The 20,616-nt window shown below is 43.4% G+C and overlaps 1 protein-coding gene across 4 annotated transcripts; it reads right to left on the bottom strand.

Annotated features, from left to right (window-relative positions):
• Nucleotides 1–80: 80 nt before the first annotated feature.
• On the bottom strand, nt 81–19,482 carry PLCXD1 (phosphatidylinositol specific phospholipase C X domain containing 1). Of its 4 annotated transcripts, none has more exons than XM_042041751.1 (7): nt 19,464–19,482; nt 14,042–14,184; nt 10,538–10,674; nt 7,158–7,286; nt 6,489–6,644; nt 2,876–3,059; nt 81–1,564 (listed from the first exon to the last, which is right to left on the bottom strand). In XM_042041751.1, the coding sequence occupies exons 2-7, from the start codon at nt 14,151–14,153 to the stop codon at nt 1,272–1,274; spliced, it is 1,011 nt and encodes a 336-aa protein (XP_041897685.1). In that variant the 5' UTR covers nt 14,154–14,184; nt 19,464–19,482; the 3' UTR covers nt 81–1,271. The 4 variants fall into 4 exon arrangements, with proteins under 4 accessions (XP_041897685.1, XP_041897675.1, XP_041897696.1 ...); XM_042041741.1 differs by lacking the exon at nt 19,464–19,482 and adding an exon at nt 19,091–19,305; XM_042041762.1 differs by lacking the exon at nt 19,464–19,482 and adding an exon at nt 14,294–15,133.
• Between the last annotated feature and the right edge of the window lie 1,134 nt (nt 19,483–20,616).

Below are 20,616 nucleotides of genomic sequence, written 5' to 3'. Positions count from 1 at the left end.
ATTACTTAAGTTATGAATTACTACTGGGAACCAATAAAACAATATCACAGAAAGGAGAAACCAAACTATTTCACTCCATATTACAGAGGGAGATCAAGTTTTATTAGAGTAACAAGGGTACAAAAGAGGGCACAAAAGATAGGCAGAAAAACTTCTGCAAACATTAGCAGAGATCTGAATTTAGCTTTTGCATATAAAGTGCATCTAAAAAGTGAGGTATATGGATGACGTTGCATAGTGAACTTTACACAATAAATGGTTTTATTTTAGTCCTGATGCTTGACGTTTCTCTTGCTTTCATGATCATCTGTTATTGCACAGTTCATTTAGAAAAACAATTAGTATTGGGATGGGAAACAGCATAAACCTCTTAGTTTTGACATGTGCAAAAACTAGTTAGTGAGAGGAAAAATAATTACAGAGCTACTAAAATAGCTAAATAAAAGACCAGGTGCGAAACCCCAAATGAGCATGACAGAAGCCAAGAATCTGTATTTCTAGGGCAGTTTAAATTAAGATCAGGAATTTGTTTCCTCTGTGTTTATTTTCATTGTAAGGCATACTTTGGCAACACCTAGTAAAACTTTTCATTGCCACAGACAAACCGTGTAAGGGCCTAGTTTTGTTATCTTTATCCCTGCAGAACTTGCATGATGAAGTGTGCAATTACAATTACCTCTTACACATCCTAAATAATTTTGTGGCTACCCTGTAAGGGAGCTCACAAATGATACTCAGCACCTTGGTGTATATATAAAATAATTTCAAATTGGATTATCAGCACAGCACCTCTGATATATCAAAATATTTTTTAACTGTTCCTTTAGTTTATTTAACACAAACTATGAAAGTGACAAGTCAATGTCAGACTGATATAAAAGAGTAAGAATTTGGGTTGCAAGTACTGCAGAGTATCTTCACAATTATCAGAAAGATAAAATATTACCACTAAATCATGCAGCTACTGACATATTCCTCCTTCTTAGTACTATGTAAAATAAGATTGAGTTCTTGGGACTTTCAGTATTGCCAGCTGCTACAGAATCAAAGCACCTCCAAAAAAATTGCACCTATACCATAGTTCTCTAGAGACTTCAGCAAGGTACACCTGCTCTCTTTTCTGTCCAAAGGCCTCAAAACCCTGGTGATGTTGAGAGACCTTCTCCTACTGAGCCTTGAAAGCATTCCTCGTTTAAGTTAATTGGACATTTATGGGATTCAGGATGTTTACAGCAGGGCACAATAAATGCAGACAAAGCCTTTTCAACTTTTCATAGATTAAGCAGAGAATTAAATGCTATTTGTTCCAGTTCACTTTGACAGTGCAATGGAGGATTAATTTTTGTGTTAAGTTCTATCACATCTTTGACAAAATCATTGTTTCCTATAAAGTCTCCAGCAATGATGTTAATACTTTTTTTTTTCGGTCCTGGATACTGCTTCTTTATCCAGATTTTCAAGCATGGAAGACTCTGGAGTGTCATTTTCTTCAACGATCCAAATGGGTGTACGAGAATATACCTTAAATTTTCAGTAAGGTTAATCCCTGCTACAAAGAATTTTCCTGAAACAAAAATCAGAAAGTGACACATTAAATGTTCTTTTGAGAAGAAGAGACACATCTCAGCACTGCATTAGCTTCACATCTCATTCCAGTGGGGATCATTAAAATACTAACTTCACACTCTTTCTGTATTGTTTCATGTCCCTACAACTGTCTCCCCCTGTTGCAACTGCACGCTGTAGTAAACAATTCCTGAGCCATGCTCGGTTACTGAAACATTCCCTTTTAGCTAAATTTGTCTAGTTATTCACTTCACTCACTAAAGGTTCTCCAGTGAGTAGTCCTCCTTTGTAAATTATGTTTGTTTCTGTGAGGGTTGGTTCCAAACACTTAACCTTCCCCCACGCTGGATGGGAACACAGGGTGCACCCACACAAGCATTTGCCTTCGGTTGGGGAGCGCGCTTCTGAAGCAGCTCCCCCCGTCACCACCCTGTGCGTTCACTTCAAAAGCTGTGTCAGGGGTTCTGAACTGAACCTCTGTCAGATTATACCACCAGCATGCTTGAGTGCTGCTGTTTAATGTGCAGCTACACCCTTCTCATACTGCTCTTGTATCACACAATCACCAAGGTTGGAAAAGACCTCCAAGATCATTGAGTCCAACATTTGACCAAACACCATGACAACAAACCATGGCACTAAGTGCCACGTCCAGTTATTTCTTGAACACTTCCAGATATAATGACTCCACCACCTCCCTGGGCAGCCCATTCCAATGCTTAACCACCCCTTCAATGAAGAAATTCTTCCTGATGTCCAACCTCAACATTCCCTGGCAGAGCCTGAGGTCATTTCCTCTTTCCTTGTTGCTGGCTGCCTGGGAGAAGAGTCCAATTTCCACCTTGCTACAACCTCCTTTCAAGTAGTTGTAGCCAGTGATAAGGTTTCCCCTGAGAGAGACCTTGTAGGGGCTTCCTTTCACAACAAGGCTTGTGGAATGCACTTCTCTCATCATCTGTGCTGCCTAAAGCAACAAGCACTGGATTGAGGAAGCAGCCTCCTACCCATGAGGCGGGCACAGCTGCGCCACCAACCTGGTCTGTGCTGAGGGGTCCCTTTCCGTGGGTCACATGAGCAAGGTGGCTGCCACCATTTCTGCAGTCTGTGCGTGTTCACACACTGACACATATCCGCACCACCAAAGACAGCGTCGCGCTCACGCAGGGGTGGGCAGAGCACTCAGCAGCCATGGGCACACAGCACACACAGGGTGCTTACTTCCCATAAGGCTACGACCGGCCAACTTCCTACTTGTTTTGCATTGCTCTAAGTGCGCCTTCTCTCCTCCGAGCGAACTCCCTGTGCCTACCTGGACGGCCCATCCGCTTCATGCGCTCCAAATACCGGATAAGGGCACGAGTGGACGTTTTGTTTCCCCACCAGTATGGGATGGGGGGCCACAGCTCGCAGTGCTTCTCCAGTTCCATGTCCTCTTCATACGAGACTATAACCTGATGGCTGAGGTGCCACATGGTCCGCAGTGTTGGCACCACCTAAAAGGAAGCATGCCCAGGTTGAAGTCAGCAACACAGTAGTGTTCCCAAAGTCCACATACTGATGTGTGACATCACCTTGGCACAGATTCAGTTCAAATAAAGCTTTTAAATGAGCAGCCCAGTAGGTGATGGGCTGGTTGACAAGCTGCAGGGCCATAGGACCCTGGGAGCTTCAGCAAATTCCTCCTTTCCTCAAACAATTCAACTATGATAGTGTACATAACTCAAGGTCTCACACCTGCATAATAGGAAATCATCCCTGTGTCAGCCCTCATGCACAAGCTGCTGCTGAAAATTTGTTAGGGGAGGAAGATACAGACCATCTGCTACAGGAATGCAGACACAGAGAAGCAGGAATCATTTCGGCAAATGCCTCACATTGATGCAAATTTGGCATAGTAACCATCAGAGAAAACTGAACTGCTTAAAACTTGGTAAGACTAAATGTGGATCACCAGGAGCTACATTAATTCTTATTTGTCTAAGTGGAAAGTTTCTGAAATTGGGATGCTCCAGACATTTTTAACTGAGAGGAACACCTGAGTCAGACACTTTCTCTAACAGATAGGCTAAAATTTAAGTTAAATTTAAGTGTCTCAATATGAAATTACATTTTCCAGCCTCAGAAGTTACAATTGGAGAGAACTGAGGCCCTCTGACTAGTTTTATTTGCAAAACCGACATATTTAACAGGCATTGTTTTTTCTAAAAATGTTGTGGTTAAAAACTATGTTTGTTGTTTGTGAAAAGGAAATGGTGGCTTTTTGATGTTCCAATTAGCTTACTAATTAAAATAAAAGCCAAAGGCACTTGAAAATTATTAATGTAAATATTTGAAGAAGGTTGAATTAAGGGGGTTGAATGAATCCCTCTCAGTTCATCCACAAAAGAGAGAATGCAAGCCTCCATTAGGTCAGGAAATATTGCAAACTTAAGGCACGAGCTACTCAAGCTACAAAACTGTGGTTGACTGAAATCTTTGCTTTACTCCAGCTGCCTTTCTAAAGCTGGAACCTCTTAAACAAACAAAGATGTGCAATAAAAGCCAAAAAAAATAAGCTACCAGAGACGTGTATATGAACACAGGTGCTTATTTTGCAAACAAAGCAGAAATGAAAGTCTAACAAGGGATTTTTAAACCCTAGTAATCCAGATCAAAGGAAGACACCTTGAATAGTTAAGACAATTAAAATTTTAAATGCAGTCTAATATTGTCACACTGTGGCCTGTGCCAGTACTACATACAGACCTCACCTTAGCAGCTGCTTCAGAAACACTTTGACACTTAACTCTGTGTGACAACAGAGATGCAGTCTTGATAGACAGCAGGTTGCGGTTTATTTTAGAGTAAGTCAGCAAGCACTTGGATATTTGATCGTAAATCTAAATCTGTGATCCTGAAAAATCCCCCAGCTGCCTAACCTGCAATGGTACCACTAGCAAAATTGATGAGATCCAGTGGCTAGTCACAGATCCCATAGAAAGAAAGTTTTTGAAGTACTTGGTTTGTCTTTTCTCTAGTTCCCTTCCTACCTCTTCCTGGACACAACTAGGAAATGTTCTTTCTTCGGTGAAGTGATCTCAGACCATTCTTTCAATAGCTTCATTCAACACATTGTCATCAGCAGTTTGCCCCTTTTGCAGCTAATAACTTTTTTCTTTTTAAGAGCTGGCCATGTGTCTGAAAGCAAATTTGACCACCTTCTCCAGTATCTCTGCTCATCCACAACTTACACACTCAAGTTATTTGGGGAAACAATAAAACAGTGTCACCCAGCTCTTCAGTTATTCAGCTGAGGCCTGAATATTCAGAATCCCCTAGTTTTGCTGAGAATTGTTCTATTTTAACTCTGCTTTACAAAATGCTTTGAAATGGTAATACTCACACTGTTACTGATACACCAGCTTCAAAGGCTGAATTTGAATCGCAAACAGGGTCATCATTCTCCTGTACCACTCACATCTCCAGAGAAAACCCTCTGTTCCTGTGCATCTTTGAAATGTTAATTGTTTAACCACTAAAAGCTCCCACACCTTGTAAAAAACGGAGCTAAAAGTCTCAACTTCTAAAATCTAGCAATCAAATATTTTCTGATTATTTAAAATCAATTAAGGCTTTTCTGGAGGTTTGGGTAACAAATGCTGGTTAGGAGGTGAGCTCCAGGAAAGTCAATGCCACCAGAAATGCACTGAGGGCAGAGATACTATTAAGAGGGACCTCAACAAGCTGACAGAAACCTCATGAAGCTCAACAAAAGAAAACATTACATCCTGAACAGACTAACCCCACACACCGAGACAGACTGGTGGGAGCTGGCCAGAAAACCTGCTTTGCAGAACAGGACCTGGAGGTTCTTGTAGACATCAAGATGAACATGAGACAGTAGTGTGCCCACCTGGAAAAGGTCAGCTGTGAAGTGGGCTGTATTAGCAGAGGCACAGAGAGCAAATCAGGAAAAGGGGATCTTCCCCTCTACTAAGCAGCTGTGGGACTGCAGCTCAAGTACTGTTTCCAGTACAAAGAAGTCATTGACAAGCCGGAATGAATCCAGCAGGACACAACCAGAGCGAGCAGAGGCTGGAGCGTGACACACAAGGACAGGCTGAGGGAGCTTAGTCTGTCCAGCATGAAAAGAGAAGACTGGACAGGTCTTACTGCTGTCTGCAAATACCTAACAGGTAAATGGAGAGAAGACTCCTCAGACATGCACAGCAAAGGATGGAAAGTCAGCAGATACAAGAGAGATTCTGATCAGATAGAGAAGGAAAACACAGTTACTGTGAGAGTGGTCAAATGTTGCATAGAAAGGTTGTGGAACCTCCACCCTTGGAGGTATCTCCCTTGGAGATACTGAAGAATGAACAGGACACAGCCCAACATAACTTTGAAGCTGGTCCTGGCTTTGCATGGTGGTGTTGGACCAAATGACCTCCAGAGGTCACTTCCAACCTAAACTAATTTAAATAGAAAAAAATTAATTTATAATTATTGCTGTGAAAAGGCAGAAAATGGATTATTTATATTCTATAAATACATAACACACACAACTTTTATTTTCCATTCTTTTTTTTCCCTTTCTTTTTTCTTTCATTTTCCTTTCTTTTCTCTTTTCTTTTCTCTCTTCTTTTCCTTTTCCTTTCCAAGAAAACTCAGACAGGACAATGGATGACAGTTGTCTCTACTATTGTCCCACAACTCAACAGATGTAACAATCAAATTTAATTCCCTCCTCCACACGGTGAAATATAAGTTTGCTTTATCTGCTCAGTTCTATTATGTAATGTCCCATCTCTGATGCAGCAAATGGTACCTTTCCTAGGTTAAAAACACAGTGAAAGTAGAATATATCTAAAAATTTGGAATCAAAGATCTCACTGTGATGTATCATTCTTTAAAGAATGAGAAAAAAATGATCTCATACTTACATTTCTAGGACACAGTTTACACCGGAAGATCTCTTTTATACAGGCAACAAGATGATTATGAAGTCTCTTGGTTAATCCATCAAAATTCCTGCAGGCTATGATAACAACTTCCTGAGGATGAGTTTCTAACCACCTCAATATTTCCCACATAATATCCTGCAAGAAACAGATATGGCAGCTTAGAAAGTTATCTGTGCTATGCAGGAGAAAGGACATACAATCAACAGAGCAGTGATTGTGGAGTAGACTCACAATCACAATAATAAAAAACAGTGTTTTCTCAAAAAAATAAGTGTTTCTGTAATTATATAGGGCTTTTCATGCCTTCTTCCCTTTAATAACTTCTCTCCTTACCAGGGAAACAGGAATGCCCTGTGTGTCATCCTGGAACAACACAAGATAAGCCCCAGAACACTGGGCATGAGGTAGGGGATAGGCAGTGGAGAGCAGTCTGGTTTGAGCATGAGGAAATGACAGATGCTCCAGTAGCACGTGCAGCTGCTGAAACTAATCTCCAGCCCTGCTGATTTTCTCTAGTTTAAAGTCCTCACAAAAGAAAAATTAATCACCTACTGAGAAGACCTTGAGCCAGCATTTTCAGATTGTGATGGCCCTTAAATGAGAGAAATGGCACTGGTTTTATAGCCATCACAAAGGTTAGGAAAATACCTGCACAGTAACAGTTGTGTAAACCATATGCACGAAGTACAAATTCATAGATGGATCATTAGCCTTGTGGGCGATCCTGAAATCCAGGTATCTAACTCCGGCCTCAAGTTGCTCCGTCACAGTCAGGACCTGAAAGGTGAAACAGAAGACAAAGGTCCTGAGAGCCTGAAAGAAATTTGTTTCTTTAGTTTAGAAAGCTAAAAAAAGGGTACAAAGTTAGCCCTATGGCATTTTTCACAGGTCTTTTGTCTTTAAAATGTCACTATATGGCACCAAGTTGCAACTTTGAAGGATTTTGCTCTCATAAATTGGAGGGATTCCAATTTACCCGCAGCATATACTGCAGGTACAGATTAGATTGGTTTCAGATCGTTGCCCTTGTTGTGTTCTGAAAGCTAAAGCTCAATTAACCTGTGCATAAATACATTATTGCTCTTCACACAACTATTCATTTAAAAACAATTGCAGGATCAGCACCTTAGAAACGCTGTATTTATTTTATTAGATCAAAGACTTTACCATGGTTGTCTCTGCAGACCTCACACATCCTCAACAGAAGGAAAAACAAAAATAGAAAAAACTACAGGCTATTGTTCTTTTTCAAGATAAAGTTTCTTATAAACTTTGAATTAACCTGTAGAAGCCCTACAAAACAGAGGCACTCCTCTTGTTCCACTTCCCTCAGAGCTCTTCCACTGGATTTGAGGGCTGAATCAAACAGGTGATAAAGCTGTTTCCGGGCCAAAAAGTCCCAAATTATTTATCTTTGCCTTATATCAAGACTCCCTTAGCATAAGAAAATAGAATCAATTTAATTAAATATGTTTAAATACTAATTTATCTCAGTCCAACCTGCTACGGATAAAAATTTAAAAATTTCAGAAACCATACATGGTACTGATTTAAGTCAGAAAGGATTCAGTGAAAGCTAAGTTGCTCTTGAATATCCAAATTCGTAGCTTTAGCACTGAGACAGAGCTTAAGACACACGGCAGGATGCTCACCTTGCCTGGTTTAACCCCCTAACTTCGTGCTCTTTGGACATGGATTTAGTCTCCAGGCTGTGCCCAAGGGGCTGGGCTGGGACAGACCAGCCCCGTGTGCCCCGAGGTCCAGACGGTGCAGTGGGTCTGGCCAACAGCTCCTTTAGCGCCTGCCTTGTGTCCACCAGGCTGAAGCAGTTGAAGGGACGATCCATACCCCTTTGCTTGGAGCATGTTGAAGATGGGAGTACACATGGCTGTAGGTCATATATAACCTTCATGGCCAGAAAGAGCACCAGATGAAATAGCTGCTCTGAACTGCCCTTTAGAGGAATTCACTTCTTTTCTGTTGACTACACGGGAAAACTAGACAAATTAGATTCTCTAATTAGTCACCTGCATTTGGATACTAAACTAGGCAGTGTGAACATTGCCCCCTAAAGGGCACCATTTAAAAGGAAGCCCTGAGGAGCAATGTTGCTCAGTGCTTCAATCTCAGACCAGGCATCCAGGGCATGACTGGAAGTTACATGGCCATTACACAGGAAGCATTTGGGCCTCTAGACTGACAGCCACAGCAGCTGGGGCTCAAGTAGGAAACTCCCAGGCACTGGCCCATCCAGGAATCTGTGGATCCTACCATCTGTAGGGCTCTGTGGTGTCTGTTCTGGATACCAATGGGTGGAGTCATCTCCCCACACAGATAGCTGGAGCGCCACAGAGCTAAGGAGGGGCAGAACTGTAGCCGTGCCTCTTCCCTCTCAGCACTGGGCCACTTCCTGCTTGTCACGCTGGGTTCAGACCAGAAAATTACTATAATAATGTTAAGAGATTGTTTGTCACCAACAGGGTCACTTTGCTGGCCAGAAACCCACAAGTTAGGAGGTATCTAAATCTTTCATCAGCTGAAGTCCCCAGAAAAAAGGCAGCTCAAGATAAACAAGGATCTGTGCTAAGCAAGTGCCCTTCCACATCAGCTCATCATGGCCAGTTCGTATTTGATACCTGGTAGTGTCTAAGATTCCAGTTTGCCAGAGATCCTCAGACACAACAAAAGAAACTTTGGCATGCTTACCGCTATTTATCAATTATTCCATTTTAATTCCCTAAAAATTAACTACTCCTTCAATAAGAACAAAAACAGAAAGAATTTTAGTACCTCTGATGTCAGGAAAGTCTGTTCTTTGGAAGAATCTTCAAAAGCTGTAGCTTAAATCATGATCCCCAATTTTGTCTTCAACATAGGTTTGTAAGGAACAAAGAGATAAACTACTAGCTTAATATTTGCACATTTTAAAAAGTTAACGAAACCTTACATGATGGACCACACCTACGTTCTCTTAATCTTTATGGGAAAAAAATCCCTTCAACAAGGGATTCTTCTGTCTCTGCTGCTGGGTGAAATACCCAGTACAGATGAGGAAAACAACTGACATCTCACAAAACAGTGATAGCAAAAATTACAAGCAGTACCTTCTGAACAAAGTGCAAAAGAAAAAACCTCTGTTGATTACATTAATATTAAATGTTATTCACCACAACAATAAACATGTGAAAAAGGGTTTCTAGTAACAAGTGGCCAGCTTTAAGCAACATCTTTATTTAAGTATCATCCCTGCCTCACCTGCATGCTTTTTCCTCAGAAAAGATGATCAGGCATGTGTGACTCCTATCTCATACTCCAAAGTGCTCGATTTAGATAAGGAAGTGTAATTTTCTTCATATTAGCTGGAACAGAACTGTGGTTTGGATTTGTGTTGGAAACAGTGTTGATTACACAGGGATGTTTTTGCTATTGCTGAGCAGTGCTTACACAGAGTCAGGGCCTTTTCTGCCTCTCACCCCACCCCACCAGTGAGGAGGCTGGGGAAGCACAAGGAGTTGGGAGGGGACACAGCCAGGACAGATGACCCCAACTGACCACAGGGATATCCCACACCATAAGGAGTCATGCTCAGCATATAAAGCTGGGGGGAGAAGAAGAGGGGGAACGTTCAGAGTGATGGTGTTTGTCGTACTAAGACACCGTGATGAAGCCTGGCTATCCTGGAGATGAATGAATACCTACCTGCCCATGAGGAGTGGTGAATTAATTCCTTATTTTGCTCTGCTTGCACCTGTGGCTTTTGCTTTACCTATTAAACAGTCTTCATCTCAACCCACAAGTTCTCCAGCTTTTTCTCTTCCAGCTCCCTCCCCTATCTCACCCAGGGGCAGCGAGAAGCAGCAGTGCGGGGCTGAGTTGGTGGCTGTGGTTAAACCACAACACCCAAGCACAGCATCTTATGAGAGCACAGATTTCTGGGCAGCAGGCTATTCTGTCATTGTACACTCTCAGCCCTGCAGCACAAGCTTCAGCTTTGCCAAGCCAAGAAGAGAACGCCAGATGATGGTTACCTGTGTTGTAGACCACTTCATGATAATGGGGTGCACAATGCATGGCAGGCATTTGCTTAAAAACTTCACCAGCTTGGACTCATTGCCACTAACAGCAGAGCTTTTATCCAAACAGTAGGTCATAGTGTCATGACTCCCTGTAGAACACAAAAATAAATGTACAGAAAATCTCATTTCTTAACTAGTCAAGACCACATTCCATGGCTACATTTCATGTGCACACCTGATAGGCCACCCCATTTGTGAGCCACACACCTATATTGTCTGAGAACCTCTGTAGTTATGGCAAAAAGGTGGAATTTTCTACAGAGGTTGCTCACCTAACATTAATAAACTTAGTGTGAAATCCTTGTGAAGGGAAGGCATTGAGACTTTCAATAAAGTAGCCCCCATCTAAACTCCACATTACTATTGTTTGCCGCAAACCACAACAAAATGGTCTGTTTCAAATAGCATCTTCCCTCAAAGTAATTATCTTGATGTATAAACACTTTTTTTTCAGGGAATAAATAGCTGAAGGCTAAATTTATCTAGAATTTGTCCTATTTTCAGAGTTGTCCAAATGCAGGTTTTCATTCTCCAATACCCTCATCTCTACACAGGAAAATGTGATTGAAAGCAGAAATTCATCTTCTTACACCTTTGACTGGACCAACACTTAACTTGGCACTTTAAATATTATTATCTTAAATACCTGGTAAAAACGTCCTCCTGAACTAAACCCCCCACCTCCCCTACAAAAACAACAAACAAGGTGGGTGCTTGAAGGTTTCAGAGGCAAATCCAAGTCTAAGTTTACAAGTGAAAGATGAACAAGATCCTCATTTGATGGACTTCAAAAATTACCTGACTTTTTCCAGCACAAGGAATTCCACAGGCATCAGAGCCAACGACAGCCTGCACAAGTATTTTATTTCCTTGAAGTCTTAATAAATCTGACACATCTCTTGCATCATGTTTAGATGAAACTATTGCAACTCACAATTTCTTCAGGACAGGGAACTGGTGATGTTGCTAGCTTTTCTGTTCCATTATTTCTTCCAGTTTTATAAAGCATCAATAAGAAAAGCTAACAATTCAGTGAAGTGACTTGCTTGGATCTTAAGAGAGTATCTGCAAACAATCTGTTTATCATTTTGGGGTTTAAGTCTTCTGTCAAACTAATTGTTCACTGGTGCTAGGAACTGCTTTCTTGAATTGTCAGTCGTACCGGTGCTAGTGGTAATATTTCTAGTAGACAAAGTAAAAAGGATTGGTTTGGAAATAAAAATTCTTTGAAGCTGTCAATAATAGTTTGATGTCTCACTCCATTTTTTCCACCTTCTAAAAGCCATTTTTGATCTATTTTATTGCTTTAAACACCCAAACCACACTCATTGCAGATGGGAGATTGATATTGAGGACATGCAATAAAAGAAGTAGGTGTCAGAAGATGTAAGAGTCAAACTATTAAATACCCATGGACCAAATCCAAGTCTGAGAGAGATGAGCAGGATTCCCTTGATGGGTGTTGCATCTACAGATGCCAACCAGCAAACGGATAGTAATCTTTTACTCACGAGTCCTCTGTGGTGTCAGTGAGGTACAGTAATGAAAGGAAGATGGGTACATCCATGACACAACACATATGATGCAAAGATAGTGAGCTAGCACCAAGCCAAGTAGCTCCAGACCTTGAAGCAACACCTCCCCAGCAGCACTGTGCTGATTCTGGTGCAAGCACAACACTAATTAGTGAGATTTGCCGCTGTCTCCTCATCATGCTTTCAGAATCCACTCTGTCATATTTCTCCCATGCCTTCTATGAGATAAACTTCCACTTCCAAACTGGGTTTCCCCCAGTCATTGCACCCTCTGGAAACCTGCCAGAGCTGTCTTGACCTGGTTGGTCGTGATCTGTTTGTGTTCTGACTTGGGCTAGATTTGTAGGTCAGGTGGACAGACACCAAAATATTCCAAGCTAATAGCCTGCAATGCTCTGTAAAACTCCTCTAATGTTTGCTGAAATGAACCTGCCTTCAACTATTCTTCATTCCTGTTCTCCCTGCATGCATGTTATTCACAAGAACAACAAACATTTGCAAGAATAACAAGGTCACCCTTAGAGGAGAGCCAGGAAGTGAAACAAACCCATCAGCATGTTCTCCACTTTCTAGGATGGCCAAGAAACACCAAGCGAAAGTCTTATAAAAACAACATGGCTCCTTTTCCAGAGAAACAAAATCCCACCGAGTGTGCTACTGATTTTTTGAAGGATTTTTGCAACAGGAACAGAATAAAAAATAGAAACAGAGAATACTATTACCTTCTTTCTTCAGTCATAAGATAGATATATATTTTCTTTTTTCTCCTCTTGATGGTTGAATAAGAAATCTAGATATTTTTTATAGCACCTGTACTGGTCCTCTTACATAGGCTTTATCCTAAACAGAGATGTGCTTGTTTTGAAGCTAACATCAATTCAAATTACATATCTAAGAAGCCACCACAAAATAAGTTTCTGGGTTTCAATTTTAACTGGAACTTCACACTCCATTAGTTCACAACTAATGGGCAGAAAAAAGCCAAAACACTACAATTCTTGGGTTCTGCCAGGGCTCTACCCACTGAAGACAACACTTCACACTATCTCTAAATTTATACCTTTCCTAAAATTAACCTATGATCCTGTGGCCTATATAAAACATTCATCTACACGTTGTGCTGCTTTCCACCCAAACTACCCATCACATCTACAGGTATGAGAGAAAACATGGGCTAGACTTTTCTTTAATACCATTTTTATATGGAGGCAAAGGGAACCACTCAAGAGCTGATGGTCCTCCAGTGCCTCCCCAAGGCCAGTGAAATCACATTCTATCATAAATTTTTTTGACAGAATGAGAGGGGGAAGAAAATCAAGGCAGCAGAAAGAAGCAATAATATGACCAAAGAAAGGTTAATGATACACAGGTATCATTTAAGTGCTTTTACGCATAATACAATAAATCCAGTGTTTATAAGCTGGATCATATAGAAAAGTAACAGTCTGCATTAATAGAAACATGTTAACTACAAGTCTCAATTCTCCTTTTTCTGCAACTTCACAGCTTCTTTTAGACAGGACAAAGAAACAAATAATAAGGTAAAATGTTATTTCTCCCCTTCTGGACACATTTTATTATATAGGAAGTAGCAAGAATTAATTAGGAAAATTTTATCATTGCCCAAATAAGTCAATCCTTAGATTATTAATAGTATCTGACAAGATGATGCAGAAGGACTGAAAAAAAGTGCCTCTTTCTTTTCATTTCTAAAAATCAATAAAAAATTCTTTTTTTACTCCTCCCCTCTAAGAAACCCCAAACATTACAGACCAACATTATTCACATAACATCACACAAACCCTCCCCCACACACTGACCCAAATAATAAACGTAGCCATTCTGAAATGGGACAAACAGGATATTCCAATGCTTAAATGGCAAGCTAACAAAACAGTGGAGCAGCAAAGTTAATCTTTACCTGGAAGAGCTAAGTTATAGAGGGGAATATCCCAGAGTTTCTCTGGCAACTGTGACATCCATTGACCATTTTCATGGCACACGTGAGTGAAGGTTTGCAAAGGGCCTTCCATTGGTACGTGCTCTGGCACTTCATATGGTGTCCTGGGAGGGAAAAAGAAAAGAAAAACAATAAACCATTCCATATACTGTGGTTGAATTAATGACATTGCACCCGTGTAGGATGGATTTATAGATGTTAAAAAATGCCAACCCTTCTCTCAAGTAGTTGCAGCAAAATGTCAAGAGCTTATCAGACACGACATATGTTGCTTTTGATAACACTGTCTCCTAGCACAACTCCAAAGGGTGGGTTCCAGGTTCAGGCTTTCAAACTGACCAAGTGAAAGAAAAAACAGAGCCAAGACAAATATACGCAGTTTCATTGGTATGGAGAAATTACTGTCTATATTGGCTATTGTGAAATCACAAGGAGTACCTCCCTCCAGTGTGAAACTGCAACCATTCCTTTACCCTTTGCAGCCCCAGGAGCATAGCAAGGGGACTGATGGCAGGGCTGGGACAGGGGCTGGGTCTGCTATCCTCAGGTCCCTGGAGAACACTTACTTTGAAGGATCCAATCAGGTGCCACAGGAGTACCTCTATGAAAAGCCTTTACAAAGATGTCAGGACACTGGATTTGCAGGTCGTGCTGGTCTGGGGTCAAAAGAGGAAAACCTTTCTCTCCTTAGTCCCAGTTTGGAGAACACCAAAGGTGTTTTTATCACCCCTATGAGTCCATGATCATAAGTACTTCAGTTTGGTCTGGCCTTCCTGAAACTACTCTGGAACTGTTCTTCTCGGGGACCTCCTGCAAAATTTGCAGTGGTCATGCCAGGAGTGCCAGTGGATGAAACCCAGATGAGAAATCATGGCATCACCAGAGCCTACTAGAGTTATCCTGTTAATTTTTCATTTTATGATCTCCTGGATTATGCAGAACACAAAAATAACCTCTCTGTGTTTTGGGGTTTTTTTTCCTAGGATGTTCTGAGAGCAGGTGGTAGTCTGGGGATTAGAGCCTTCCTTCTTTTCACTGCTCTCAAGGCTTTATTTTGTAAAGCAAGTGTGAGAATTTCTTTTAGATCATGGCACCATCATTAATTATCACATTAATTAATTATAATTACCATCATTAATATCACAGCTTCCTTTTAAATCCTTTTTTAAAAAGCTGTCAATATAAATGATTCCTTCTTGTCTGCCACAGCAATGGCAGTAAGATATGTATTTTTGCAGGTTTTGTACTCTGCAAACACCCTCACAGGGACTTGCAGGTCCCTGGTCCCTTTTGCCGCATCTTAGTATATTCATTCAAGATTGTTTCTCCTAGGAGGTGGTTGGTTTTTGCTTATATACTGGAAAGCCACAGTGCTCATATGAAGAACATTTCCTTAAACATGGTGTGATAGATTTTTGTTCTTTTGGCAGTCACACAGGGTCATCTGAAAGGCAGCTTTAGGAATTGCATTCCTAAGTTTTATGTCCATACCACACATAAAGATACAATCTGCTTTTATACCTGCCAGTGATCATAGCATCACTTGCCTAGCCTACCTTGCTGTGCCTTCGGTGTGTCTTTGAGTTGATGTCTCTGAGTACAGCCAGGCCAGTTTAGATTAGAATGGGAGCGTGCCAGCAGAGGGAAATGCCTGGCACCCCCGGTGCAGTGACGCAGGCTGCACGTGGCTGGTGTGTAACCTGGGCCTTACTCCGGGTGAAGAGCATCTGCCTCTGAGGTTATCCATACACACAAGGCCTTTGCGCAAGCAGAGGAAAAGGGGTTTAAACCCTCTCTTGCTCCTTTTGTCTCCTTATTTTAAAAAACAGGTATTTGATGGGCCTAGTGCAAAGTCAAGTGGAAAAATGCCCATAGATTTATTTAGGGGAAAAAGAAGAGCAGATCCTTTTTGTCCTGCATAAACAAATGGTCTCTATATGACCAATATCAGCTATTCTTATTCTTGGAAAGATGTTCAGATCTCAGGCAGATCGACTCACCTATCCTCTGGCTCTGCTCTTCAACATGATGAGCTTCTGTCCCCCACAGAACCCTGTTCAGACAACAGATGTCTGCAGCTCACTTTTTCACCTTTTGCTGTGTTTCATACTTCATCAGACTACACACCATTGCTCACCCACAGCTGCTCTGCTCTAGTCTCTGTACCAAGTAGTATCAGCGTGGACAGGGGCTGCAGGTGCTTAAAACAGCATTGCTGTTTAGTAGTTCCAAAAGACTGGATGGTCTCTCTTCTTCTCCAGCTCTGAAGCTGACAGGAGCTGTGAGGTGGCAACACCCCAGCATATGGCAGCACTTATGCAGGTCCTGTATGCAGACTAGAAACCTAAGAATAAGCATTGCTTTCCCTCTTTTTTGAGGGGGGATTTGCAGTTCCTTTCCAGAGCCTTTGGGGCTCTCCAATTCCCCAAAGCCATGCTCCCCCAGAGCCATCCATCACCCCAGCGACCCATAGCAAGACCCTTTAGCCCTGCCAGGCAGTCACACCTTGTCCTGGCACAGGCTCTTTTGCACCAACAGCACCCCCAGGATGCATCCAAGGGTGCAGGTTTGCCTGCTGCCACTTTCTCCTCCTGCCATGTGGTCTCACTGCCTTGCTTGGGCTAACACAGGCACAGCCTCAGAGCTGACAGAAAAAAGCTGGGTTTCTGCCATGCTGGTCCCTTTCTCCAGTTCACCACAGAATCAGGATAGCCCAGCACTGGCCCATGCTGAGGAAGTCCCTGCAGAGGCATCAAGCCCTGCAGTTGCATTTGCTGAGCTGTACAAGAGACCCCTTGGCATTGCCCAGCCAAAGCCCATGGGCAGCAGGTTCTCAGCTTGGCACAAGCTGCCATCAATGCCCCAGCCTCTGTGGGACCAGGACACTTCACAAGGAGTGTCCTGCTGCTGGGCCTGAGGAAAGCCATCAGAGAGCAGAAACAGCAAGACCAAGACATGAAGCGGTCCTGCAAACAGACACACAGGAGAGATTCACATCTCATTCTCCTCTTCCACTTCTTCTTCCACAGTACCCTGAGACTGGGGATGGCAGTCACTGGCAGTGGATGGCAGGAGATGCACCATGGCCACCTGCTGATCAAGTCCTGTACAAAAGTGACTGGACCAAAAGTTTTGTCCTGCTCCCTCATGCAATGCAAAGCCCTAGGTGTTCACACTGCCACCTCCAAACTCAGCTGCTGCCTTGTGCTAGAGGGGCCACCTTTAGGGAGAAACCAAGGCTTGCCTGGAGAAATGAAACTGCAGACATTAGCTGCTGCCTCTCATGACTAAATCCTAAACTTCACAAATGAAAACTGTGTCTTTATGCCTCTTTTCCAGACAGGTAAGTCCACCCTACACAGACTACTGTGATAAACTACTGTGTTGGGTTTGCACGACAAGATTTTGGTAGTGGGGGAGGCTACAGAGGTGATTTCTGTGAGAAGCTGCCAGAAACTTTCCCCATGTAGAACAGAGCCAATGCCAGCTGGCTCCAGAGTGGACCTGACTCTGGCCAAGGCTGAGCCCATCAACAACAGTGGTAGAGCCTCTAGGATAACAAATTTAAGAAGGGGGAAAAAATTGCTGTGCAACAGCAGCCAGGAAAAGAGGAGTAAGAATATGTGAGACAACTCTGCAGACACCAGGGCCAGTGTAGAAGGAGGGGGAGGACTTGCTCCAGGCACTGGAGCAGAGATTTGCCTGTAGCCCATCATGAAGACCATGGTGAGGCAGCTGTGCCCAGCAGCCCACGGAGATCCATTCTGGAGCAGATTCCTCCACCTGCAGCCTGTGGAAGGCCCCACACTGGAGCCACTGAATGCCCAAAGGAGGTTGTGACCCCATGGGAATCCCATGTTGGAGAAGGCTCCTGGCAGGACCCAGGGCCTCATGGAGAGAGGAGCCCATGCTGGAGCAAGTTTGCTAGCAGGACTTGTGACCCCACATTGGAGCTGATCACAAAGGACTGCGGTTCTTGGGAAGGACTGATATTGGAGAAATTTGTGGAGGACTGTCTCCCGTTGGAGGGATACCACACTGGAGCAGGAGAAGAGTGTGAGGAGTCCTCCCCCTGAGGAGAAAGAAGTAGCTGAGACAATACTTGATGAACTGACCTCAGCCCCCATTCCACATTCCCCTGCGCCACTGCAGCTAGAGGAGGTAGTCAGGAAATCAGAAGTGAAGTTCCACCCAAGAAGAATGGAGGGGTGGGGGGCAGGTGTTTTAAGATTTGCTGGTTATTTCTCATTACTTTACTCTGATTTCATTGGTAATGAACTCAATCATTTCCCGGAGTCGGGTCTGCTTTGCCTGTGATGGTACCTGGTGAGTGATCTCTCCTTATCCTAGCCTACAAGACTTTCATTACATTTTTCTCTCCTTGCTGAGCAATGAGAGTGATAGAGTTAAATTTGCTCTCTGGTGGGCGCTTGGCTTCCAGTCAGGAACGACCCACCCCAACTTCCCTCGCTCCCCTGGTTCACATCAGCTGTCTGACTCTCCTTGGGTGCTCTGCACGAAGGCAGCAATTACATTTTGAGGACTTTACCGGGACGCATGCAATAAACAAGCACTAAAACATGCAGACGTGTAAAGCCGCTAGAGATCACCATCCTCCAGCCCCAGGACACCGAGAGCATCGGGTTGATTGTCCCTCGCCCGGGCTGTGCCCCGCCGGAGTGTGCCTTGCACGGCCCAGCCCCGCCGGCCCGGAGCGCTGGGACACGGCCAAATGCCTGCCAACGCAGTTCCGGGAGGGAGCTAGGATTAAAGAACGATTCATGATGACACCCGTAAAACATATGCTGCAGCCGACCCAGAAGCTAAAAAAACCCTCACGGGAATTGTAGGAAACCCGGTGAGGAGCAGTACCCGAGCAGCCCCGGCGAGGAGGGAGCTGCCAGCCCCTGATGGGTGCCAGGGCTCCGCGTCCCCTGCCGCTGCCCGACCCTCCGCGGAGCCGCATCCCTGCCTCCCTCCCTCTCTCTCCTTCGCAACTGCTTTACTCACTCCGAGGAACGATTCCGTTTCCACGTCGGCTCCTCGGGAAGCCGTGCGCACCCCAGCTCGCCCGGGGCCCCGCACCGAGGCGGGGCGGAGCTGCCCTGCCCGGCTCAAGTGGCCGCAGGTTTGAGGAAGGTGAAGAAGGGGCGGGACTGGTGAAGAAGAGGAGCAGAAGTGGCTCTGGTGAAGTGGCGCTGCCCGAAGCGCAGAGCCGCTGTCTGGATTGACGAGGCATTGCTCCAGGAGGAGCCTGCGGGCAGGGACAGGCGGGGCAAGCGCAAAGCAGCAGCGTGTGCCATGCTTCTGGTGCATTTGGAATCTATTAATGCAGGAAGGCTTAAAATAAATATTCACAAACATATGTAAACATTAAAAGTACCTTAATTTCCTGCTGTGTCTGTCCAGCAAAGCTTGTCAGGCCCTCAGCTGTGGTGAAATTCACCCACGATGGCACCTGGCACAAATCTTGGCAAGCTCTTCAAAAAGCTATTCTGTGTAAAGAGGCAGGAGATAAATAAGTGAGTGAATGGCATGTAGAGGCAAACATGCAAATCCTCGGTGCAGTTCTGGAAGCAGGGTGTGTTCTCAGCCTTCCCAGACAGACAGAGAAAGGATCTCACCTACCTCTTAGTGTTCCAAAAGCACACTAAAACACACAGGTCCCTAAGTGGAGAATGGTGAGCTGAAACTCCAGCTGAAAGAATGGATAGAGAAGATTAGTTCCCCTTTCTCCACAGAGCAGCATTCTTAGAGGGTCACCTGCAATGGAACTGGGATCTAACTTCTCTGGGATCATACTGCAGTTGGGATTAGCAAAACTTCGGGCTGCTGCAGTGTTGTGCTTCTTAATGCAAGGATGTATTTTCCGGATAGGTCTTCTTCATTATCTCATTTTTGCATGAGGCAGAGCAGTGTATATGTACAGAGAAAACTTGCTGTGGTACCAACAGCAGCAAGATCAGGTGAACATTCAGCTAAATGAGTCATTCCCATTGGTGAATCCCTGGACAGCAGGGCTGCCTGGGCTTCAGGGTGACGCTTACATATCAGTTATGTGTATCAGTTCAGGCTCCTGTTTATATATCAACTCTTACAGACTCTCTGAGACCACAAAACTAGCTGGGGGTAGATGCAGAATATACGTGTATCAAACTGTAACACTAAGCACAAAAAGGATGAAACGCTGAAAGGAATGAACTAAAGCAGAGGAGAAGGTAGGAAAGAAAAGACACTATTTGATGGCTGTTTGGTTTTGCACCATCATGATAGAAAGTAGCTGAGAACAGTTACAGAGAAATGTTATTGTGCCCTTCGTGGAATGAAATAAATATGAAAGTGTTTCAATCAGAAAAGGCTAGGAGAAAAAAAATCAAAGTCAACTTTAATTCTTCATTTGCTTAGAAAGTTAAGACTATGAAGGTGTGATGAAACAACGGGCAGTCTCTGGATACTACCATGATGAATACAGTACAGTCAGACATGGTTCCAGTCTTGTGAAGCAAACTTGTGTGAAGTTGCTTGGACTAATAGGC

Source organism: Corvus kubaryi, unplaced genomic scaffold, assembly GCF_017639235.1.
Source record: "Corvus kubaryi isolate FWS band 111438036 unplaced genomic scaffold, C.kubaryi_AGA036_p1.0 133, whole genome shotgun sequence".
NCBI lineage: Eukaryota > Metazoa > Chordata > Aves > Passeriformes > Corvidae > Corvus > Corvus kubaryi.
This window is presented reverse-complemented; position numbering and strand designations above follow the sequence as displayed.

What these genes read in the sequence shown, in the direction of transcription:
- PLCXD1 (XM_042041730.1), bottom strand. Translation starts at nt 14,249, where the DNA reads ATGTCATTAATTCAACCACAGTATATGGAATGGTTTATTGTTTTTCTT. An exon ending in CTATAACTTAGCTCTTCCAG is followed by an intron (nt 10,675 to 14,041) that starts GTAAAGATTAAC and finishes TGTGTTCTACAG; the next exon opens with GGAGTCATGACACTATGACC. An exon ending in GTAAACTGTGTCCTAGAAAT is followed by an intron (nt 3,060 to 6,488) that starts GTAAGTATGAGA and finishes GCTTCCTTTTAG; the next exon opens with GTGGTGCCAACACTGCGGAC.